This window comes from Vicia villosa, linkage group LG7, assembly GCF_029867415.1.
Source record: "Vicia villosa cultivar HV-30 ecotype Madison, WI linkage group LG7, Vvil1.0, whole genome shotgun sequence".
Lineage (NCBI taxonomy): Eukaryota > Viridiplantae > Streptophyta > Magnoliopsida > Fabales > Fabaceae > Vicia > Vicia villosa.
The window spans coordinates 19,822,262-19,831,822 of record NC_081186.1 but is presented as its reverse complement, the minus strand read 5'-3'; the positions used below and the strand labels follow the sequence as shown (position 1 = coordinate 19,831,822).

The 9,561-nt window shown below is 35.7% G+C and overlaps 1 protein-coding gene across 2 annotated transcripts; it reads right to left on the bottom strand.

Annotated features, from left to right (window-relative positions):
- Positions 1–4,071: 4,071 nt before the first annotated feature.
- Positions 4,072–9,013, bottom strand: LOC131620361 (dynamin-related protein 5A). 2 transcript variants are annotated; one of them, XR_009289093.1, is made up of 9 exons: positions 8,626–9,013; positions 8,246–8,437; positions 7,950–8,156; positions 7,152–7,580; positions 6,800–7,027; positions 6,486–6,681; positions 5,195–5,867; positions 4,515–4,791; positions 4,072–4,400 (listed from the first exon to the last, which is right to left on the bottom strand). XR_009289093.1 is itself a non-coding variant. In XM_058891415.1 (8 exons), the coding sequence occupies exons 1-8, from the start codon at positions 8,929–8,931 to the stop codon at positions 4,605–4,607; spliced, it is 2,418 nt and encodes an 805-aa protein (XP_058747398.1). In that variant the 5' UTR covers positions 8,932–9,013; the 3' UTR covers positions 4,074–4,604. The 2 variants fall into 2 exon arrangements, 1 of the variants encoding a protein (XP_058747398.1); XM_058891415.1 differs by having other exon boundaries at positions 4,074–4,791.
- Positions 9,014–9,561: the final 548 nt, after the last annotated feature.

Here is a 9,561-nt window from a genome sequence, read left to right as displayed (position 1 = left end):
CCAAAATGCCCCTACGCTCAAATATCGTTCAAACGCCCCCAAAACGCGGAATATTACCTTAATAATATTTCCAGTACCGAAAATATGAAAACCTTCAATTAAATATTAGTCCGCCATCCCGAACTAATACCAACTAAAACGACTCCAAAAACGGTAAAATTCCAATAAACGTCACAAACGTCCAAATTAAGCATATACTTATTTTTCCGGGCGTTACAAAAGGTAACATGGGAAAACACATCGGTGTGGCAAGACCAAGAGACGCGTGAGGGCATTTTAGACCAAGACTTCATAATAAAGGGACCTTTGGAAGATTGAATGGGGGATTCCCTCTAAAGAAGATAAGAGGATATGTAATAAATATGATTAGTGTGTCGTTCCCCTTCACGAATTCTTATTCTTCTTAATAGGTTTTTTCCTTCCCATCAACGATTTTAAGGTCGGTGTAATTAATCATTTATTAATTTCCGCTTAACAGTTGCATCCAGTGAGCTCGGAATACATCAAAGACTTCTAATATTTGTGTGAATATAAGAATGTTATGTCGACCACACTACTTTTCTTACACTCTCTAAAGTTCAACAGAGCTCCGCTGACTCAGCATGGAGAGTGTGAAACATTTCAAAAATCAATTTTTTTACCCCAATGAGACGACCTATTCTAACATATATACCATAGAGCCCGAGCCTCCTCACCAATGTTCAAAAATGTTCTCCAAGTACTGGTGTCAGAGCCATTTATTGACATATTCTCAATCTTATATTTATAAAATGGTGATTTGTCACAAGAGGATAGTTATTTAAAAAGACAAATGGTATCCTTCTTCGAGGTTTTGAGCTTCGTAAATGGTGTGCTCCCTTCTAATGTGATAAGTATGTTAGAACAAGAAATGTTCTTATCAATATTCTTAGTTTTGATGATAACATTATGTATGAATTTTGTATAAGACAATGTGGTACTCTAATCCTTTGCATTTTCCATTTCAGGAAATATATAAAGAGTATGCACAAATCAGCGCTCAGAAGCAACTGAATCAGAAAGTTCTGGATGGCTTCATCAGAACATGCTCTGGAAAGACATCAGAAGATGGTCATGCAGAATCAGAACATAAACTGGAAAGCATAAGAAGAATGGAAGTCAGAAGAACAAGCTCTGAAGTTCTGATGGTATCACGCTCAAGCTCTTCAAAGTCAGAAGACAGAAGATGCTATGCACCAAAGCTGATGGCTCTGATATTCAAACGTTGTTATCTACAAAATCTGAGTCCAGAAGAAAGTACAAGATGAAAGGCTTAAATGTCTAATCTGTGACTGACAAAAGGAACGTTAGAAGCTACAAAAGGCAAAGTCAGTAAAAGCAGCAAAAGCAAGGCTCGAGGTAGTTGACAAAAGTGTGAAACATTAAATTCAGCGTTGTACTATTCACGCAAAGCATTAAATGCACCCCAACAGTCATTTCCTCTCAACGCCTATAAATAGAAGTTCTCATCAGAAGCTGAATACAACACTTGCGCAAATACACAGAAACACTGTCAAATTCAAAAGCTTACGAACTTCATCTTCAACCTCACAAACTCTTGTAATATTTAGTGAGTGTTAAGTTTAGAACTTAAGAGAAGTATCACAGTTATGATTATAGCTTTATTAGAAGCATTCAAACTCTTGTAAACTTTATTTTACATTGATTGTAAAAGGATTCCTAGAGTGATCAAGTTGTGATCTGTAGACTCTAGAAGACTTAGAGGTTATCTAAGTGGAAAACCATTGTAATCAGTTGGATTAGTGGATTAAATCCTCAGTTGAGGTAAATCACTCTAAGGGGGAGGACTGGAGTAGTTTGGTTAACAACGAACCAGGATAAAAATCATTGTGTTGATTGTTTTTATCTTCTAAGTTTTTATGATACACTTATTCAATCCCCCCCCCCCCCCCTTTCTAAGTGTTTTTCTATCCTTCAAAGTAAACAAGGGAAACGTTACATAGAGACTCGTTTGCTCGTGGACGTCAGCTTGAAAGAGGATAGGAAGATCATTTTTGGTGAGTAAGATGGAGGAGCCCATTTTTTCTTGAATATTCCTTTGTGGTTTTACTTTCTAAACTATCTATTAATGTCTTGCATATAAAATGAAATGTTTCAAAATAATGCAACTAATGAAAAAGACTCGTCGGGTTATAACGCTCCTGGTGGATGCTACAATGCTTCAACTATTATGGAGGTTTATACTACATGGCCCTCTATCGGATAGGTTACTCTTTGCTCACCTACCCCGGCATAGTGGAAAATGCTTTGTGATTGTCATTGCTCGTGGTTGGGGGAGGTTTAGTCATTGATCTTGAACTTGAAGTGCTTCAAGAAAAATGCTTGTCAGTCACTCGACGTTTAAAGTTTGAGCAATACTTAGGGGGCTTGGCTCTATAGGATGGACTACATCAATTCTAGTGGCCATGGCCCCTTCGCTCCTTATCAACCCTGGTCTGCATTGCAGCAAGTGGAATATTTTTATCCTTATGTGAGTATTTTGCGAGAGTAAGTCCTGGCCACAAAATGGTGAATGGAGAACTGGTCTCTGTTACAGATGATTCAGATGTGTAGTCCCTTATTGTTGTTTTTCTTAATATTCAGGGTATTCAATCCCGGTATAACTTTAAAGAATAGGTAAACTTCATGGCTCCTACTTGGCAGTGTGTATGATAATTTATGCTACTTTCCGTTATTTTTACCTATTACAACATTGCTTTAAATCCTATATTCGTTTATTTGAAAGATAGCTTGTTATCTGAGGTCGTGCTCAAAATTTCATTGGACATCTCTAGAAATTGTTCTTGGACAACGGTCAAATCCACTTCCTTACCCCAAGGTAAAAAACTGATTCGAGATCAAAGTGATGATGTACTTATAATAATGTTGGTCTTAGTTATCAACTTATAGTAATGATAAGTCATTTAAATATTTTCTTTGCTAATAAAACCAATCACGCTATCTTTAAATACAATTATTATTATAAAAACTGTCACATTGGTTTGTAGTGTTTTAAAAAAAATTATGATTTAAAGTTGTCTCCAAAATTCTCTTCTAATAACATGAGCTACCTTAGATATACTAACACAAAATGACTAAAAATGTTAAAATTTATGATTATTTTGCAAGAATGCTCTGCTCCTTCAAATTCTTAACAAGGAATTAGAAAACGATATCCAAAGCATGCATATAAAGAACTATTTGAATTCTTTAAAGAGTCTAAAGAAAATCAAGAATTAGAGAAAGAAATCAAAATACTATATTTTTGTTTTGTTTTAAATTGATTTTTGTAGTGTTACTTATTTTTGTCAAAAATAATATTATAAATTTTTTAAAAGAAGTTTAAATTAGAAATTGGTTTAAATAAATTTTTTAAAATATTATTTTAAATATTTGTTTTTATATTATAATTATTTTTAAATATCAAAATTTCAAAAAAAATCTTTTAAATTTAAAACTATTCAAATAATTTTTTCATAAAAATCATTTTTAAGATGTATATTTTTGAAAAAAAATTGTGAATTCGACTTTGTTTTAAATTTCAATAATGTAAATTTATTTTACAGGATGTTAAATATTTTAAAAACTATTTTATAAACATCATTTTTAAAAATACAAAAGATACATTTTTTTTAAAAGATAAACAAACTGGTCCAATATCATCTCTTACTCTTTCATTGTTAAAAAGCACTCCCCTACCAATAGTCATTCGAGCCCGTTGATGTAGAAACTCAACTTTTTAGCAAAGCAAAATATCCATGTCAGATAGCACCTTTAAATCAAGATATGTGATGAAGTGAATAATCAAAACCTTATATTAGTAATCAAGAGAAAATATTTTCTACAGAATTATATCTATTGATAAATCAAAAATGTCTGTATATTTTAATCTTCTTTCTGTAGTTGCTAATGCCTGTAGTAGCTCACTTAAAAGAATGTTGTTAGTAGCTCACTTAAAAGAATAGTGTTTGTTATGTTTATGCAGTTTGCAAGATAAGAATCTTCATTTCATAATCTCATTATGCAACTAACCTTCTAAATAGAGCACCAAGTATCATCAAACTTGAGTGAAATATTTTTTATGCAAGTTATATAAGTTGGAGGAAAATATAAAAACATCGCAAATTTAATCGCTTCCAGTGACCAAATCATCCATTTCATAGAATACATACTTTACCCACTATTAGAAGCCAAAGGTTTAGACATGACTGACATCTATTCAATCATATGACCAACATTTCTTTATAAAGTAATCAGTAATTCAAGCGAAAAGGTGCAATATCCTTTTATCAACTTGCGATTTCTAGAGGTTGATCATGGAGATCAGCAGCATTCAGCAGGCATCTGAAGGTGGTACTGTCAAACCAATAATGATTTAGCCCCTAATTTCAGGTGAACAAGTCAATCTCACATTTATACAACAAGCAGGTAAAATAAGAGTCTGCCAATGTTGTATCATTTAGTTGGTTTCAACACCAAATTAGGGAGGGTCTCACCATAATCCAATTGGTAGACACGAACTGTGTCATTGATTCACTGACATAATGGATTCATCAAGGCATAGTAAAATCTTTGCTCTTTGAAGATCAAAGGGACCGAGCAACATTTTTGAACTCATTCAAGCAAGTATGGAGTATCTTCTGACGCTTCACAAGAGACACGCGTTCATTTTGTAGCACATCTATGGCACCAGGAGCAACAAACATGTCCATGAATTTCTCATCGTTCACAGCAAATAAATCCAATCCAAGAGCCACAACAAGACGATCTCGGCTGCACAAACAAGCACAACAAGGTGGTATTATAGTGAGAGAATAATGATCATTGCATATACTTATGTGGACCACATTATACATTCTATGTCATTCAGTCATTCAGTAGCTTGCAGAAAAGTATGCATAAGTAGTATCAATAACCATTAAGAGTGGATATAAGTCTGAGAACAAAAAACAAAAATTCAAATGGAGAAACATGAAATACCCAGCTTATGTAGTTAGTGGTATTTATTAGAAAAAAGTTACCAACCTTAAATAAAATCAACCAGAAAAGAAAAATGTGTCATAAAGAAATTGACGTTTACAGTTAAACTGCAACGGCAAGGTGATGGACATGAAACAGTGACACGGTCGAAAATAAGAGAACAAAGCCATCTTGAATCTGGGCATAGAAAGCTTACCAAGGAGTCAGGAACCCAGAGTTTAATGTCGATGTAACGCCTCTTTCAACTAGAACTTCCCGTATACGTGCAAAATGCTGGGCAGCTGACAAACATATTTCTGAGTATGCTGATCCTGTTCTCTCTCCATTTCCAAATAAAATGGAATCATTTTGCAGTCTACCATAGTCAGAATTTTTGCTATTTCCTGTCATCCTGGACGCTCTCTTTCTTGGTCCCATGTCATTGCAAATTCCTAGCTCTTTTCTAGGCCCGCCATATACAGGATCACCAGGCTGATCAGGAGAAGGGGTCTCAGGGATTGTGAGTTGGCTTTCACGCAGACTCTCTCTAACTTTTGCTGCTTTACCTGGTGTTGTTTCCTCCAGTGCATTCTTTTCTGGAGGTATATTTTCTTGATCCCTCCTTACATCCGAATTTGCATCACTCAATTCAAGAAAAAATGAAGAGGCTGAATTCTGGGGGAATTTGTTGAAACTTGAAGCATTTAAGCCAGCACATGGTTGAAAGTCGTTGAAGCAGACCTGTGAGTATGGACTGGTAACTGAATCAAGGTGATGCCTAACAAGCTGCTTGCACTGCTTAGAAAGATCCCTTAAGAATCGAGTGTAAGCACACCTTAAAGCAGCATGAAAACCTACATAGCCATCCATGTTTCCCGTTTTTATCCCATCTTCAAGGTAAAAAAACTACCAGTCAGTTTTGTTTTTCCAATCAATTGCAAGAAATAAAACAAAATATTTGAGATACAATTTCACGTGATCACCCTTCAGCTCTATCAGTATCTTACAAGGGACTGTATGCTTTATATCAAACTAGACAATATAGTTAGAATCTAAAGGGTGACACAACATGAAATGAATTAACAGTACTCCCACCACACAAAAAGGTTAATCTCTGAAAGAACAGTCAAATATTCAATTGGGTAGACAGGAAATTAAACTAGAATTCAAACAGCACTTTGAAATATCGTTAGACTGAAGAAACCAAAGTATATCTTTCAATTTTCTCTTCTCACATTTTCCAATTTTCTTCTAATTCTTTCTTTCCTTTCCTACAATTTTCTTCTAATTCTTTCCTTTCCTACTGGTGATCCTGAAGAAACCGGACTAAGTATATCTTTTTATATCTTTCTCTTTCCTACATTTCTCGAACCCCGGTTAGAAGGTATGAGACAATCTTTATCCAAGAAATAACTTGAGGAAAAAATAAATTTAACATTCAAGTAGTGAAGACAAAAAAATATAAATAAGACAGAAGGGCATGCCAACAAGGAGGAAGCTTCACTTACAAGCTGAATCGTGCTTACGGTTTCGCTCGAGAGCCAAATCAAATAAGTTTCCTAATACAAAAGTAAGGCGGTCACATGCAGTATCAAGAAGAGGAGCAAGCCATGATCTAGCAGCAGCACGTGCAATCTCTGCAGCAGCCTCTGTTAGCCCTCTTCCCCCACCTCGGCCAGCATGGGCAAGTAATATATTTGCAACCTATTTAAAGTGATGATAGATACCAATGAATTTCAATTTGAAATGAAAGTAAAGAAAGAAGATAAAACATTCCTCACATTATGTGAATTTATGAAAAGTAAATAAATATGTATATCACCTTTTCCCTCGAGATTGGGGGGCATTCAATGGAATATGCAGCACAGCGAAATTCATGCATCACCCTCTCAAATGCAGCCCCTCCATAAAGACGAAGACTGGCATTGGGGGGATTCACATCGGTGCTGGTACCAGGCCAAAACCCAATACCACTTTGAGACTGCTCTTCCGCTGTTGTTTTCCCCCACTGCTCAGGGGAAGGATCCGCTGCACCTTCAATCAAGGCACCCTGTTGGAACATTCATTTCCAAAGTAAAATGGTTAGTTATTTGCATACTCATAATAATCTTCAGTTCATAACCAAATTCAAAATACATTTTTGTTTCGTCAAAATAATAACTATGATTACCCACCACATGGTTGCTGATAGAAGCTGCACACAGCATTGCAAATTTCCTCAGGTGAGAAATATCTGAAGTGGCCTCAATTTTGGAATCCAATCCAGCAAGTTCACAAGTTACCTCAGTACACCTTTGCTCAAGAAGTGCAAGAGTTGATGGAGCAGCTTCTTTGTATTTCTTCTGAAGCTCAGACTCCAAATAATCCCTCAGACGGCCAAAACCAATATATGACTTGAACTTTTCTTCATCAAAACCTCCCTTGACACCGTCACGAAGATGATGCATAACCTCTGAGTCCACATTGGAGATCTGCCTGCGGAACTCTTCATTTGAAATGTTACCCCTATCCTTAGGCAGGGCGACAAAAAAAGGGTGAGTGTTGTCTCCAAGATAACCACTTGCACTCAAATAGCGATCCACTTCCCACCGGTCACTAAATTCCTGCAAGTGTCATTTTATATACAAGGTCACATAACTAACACCCAAAAAAGAATAGTATGTGTCATTATATATACAAGGTTTGAAATCACAATTGCAATAACAGTCGTGGCCACATTTCAATCTTTAATATTATAGAGATTCACAGTTGCATTAACTGTTGTGGTCATCGTTGCAGCTGCATTATGGTCACACATACATCAAAAACCTTGATGTCACAACCTAGACTGCAGTTGCATTGTAAAATTTTGAAACTACAAATGTGGGCAAATATGGCTAATGAGACCATAGTTTTTGTTGCATTGTGAGGTGATCACACAGTCATCAATAATCTTGATTTCAAATTCCTTTATTTAAAACACTGATTAGTACCTTGAGACGATTATCAAATTTGGAAACAACAATGATTGTACGTCTAAAGGAGGGATCAATTTCACGAATTGAGTCCAACCATAAGGAGGAGCACCACTCAACGCTACTTTGCTGAAGAAACAAGAGTATACGGTGGGGTGGAGTAGCCAATGTCTTCACCATGGAAATAATCTCCTCAGGTGTGTTCTCCGGTTCACCCTTCTTGGCCTGCCATACAACCAATCAGGTCACACACAAATACCAATTAAACAAACCATGACTTGAATCACTTATCATTCAAACATAACAACAAATACCTTGAGAACAAAACCCGGGGTGTCAATAATGGTAAGGTTAGGACAGTGAGCGTATTCAGCTTTGAGTACAATTGGCTTAGGAGAAACTGCTGTTTTGGTTTTCTTCAAAAGCTCCTCAGTCCGAGACTTTATAATGTCGGCAATTGTAGTTGCTGAAAGCACCGGACTTCCATACTCTTCTGAATCTTCCTCCTGTGTTAGTTTGTTTTCAACAGTTAAAATCAATCTTAAGCAATTCATGGTATTAAGCATTAACTATTAACAGACACAAAATGAAACGGAACTGTTTTGGAAGCCGTTAATTAACTTAATAACAATAACAAAATACGAAGTATACTAGTTGGAGAAATTGATTGATATGAGCACAGGAATGAAGTTACCTGGAAGCGGCAGCGAGGTTCAAGAGCGGAGGGATCGTGAAGCATTTGAAGGATGAGAGGGCGACGAGTACCCATCTCGACCTCACGGATATTGAAGCGAAAACCGAGGAGAGCTTCGAGGAGGGAGCTTTTTCCATCGGACTGACCACCAACGGCAACGATTTCAGGGATTGGGAGAGTCTCGCCGAAAGCAACGGCTGCGGCTTGGAGGCGATTGTAGGCTTCAAAGCGAGATTTGGAATCGGAATGCCGCCTTGACCTGGTGGATGTGGATGGGGTTTTAGTGGGAGTGGTGGTGGATGACATGGTGGTGTTGAGACGGATGGGAGAGAAGGAAGGGGGGAAAGGGAGCGACACAGATGTAGTTTGAATTTGAATTTTGGACTAACGGCCATGCTCCTTCTTTTAAAATGCTTTTCTTATCTAGCTGTACGAGTGTGTTTATTATATTATAACATTATAATAATAATAATAATAATAATAATAATAATAATAATAATAATAATAATAATAATAATAATAATAATAATAATAATAATAATAATAATAATAATAATAATAATAAAAATAATAATAATAATAATAATAATAAATAATAATAATTATAGTTTTAATAATAATAATAATAATAATAATATATGGGTAGCCAAGCAACGATGACACTGTTAAACACCTAAAGATTGTACCGATGAAAATAAAAAGGCTTCATATGATATGATTTGAAGATGAGGAATATATTTATATCAACTTTAAGCGTGAAAATATTCTACTGAAATTCACATCATAAGAGCACACAAATTATGTGAAATGCTCTTCAAACTCTTTATGAAGGAACTGAAGATGCAAGGACTCTAAAATCAACATGTTAACAGAGGAGTTCGAACTTCTTTGTACAAAACCTGAAAATATGTGAAATCCATGTAGACTTGTTTCCTC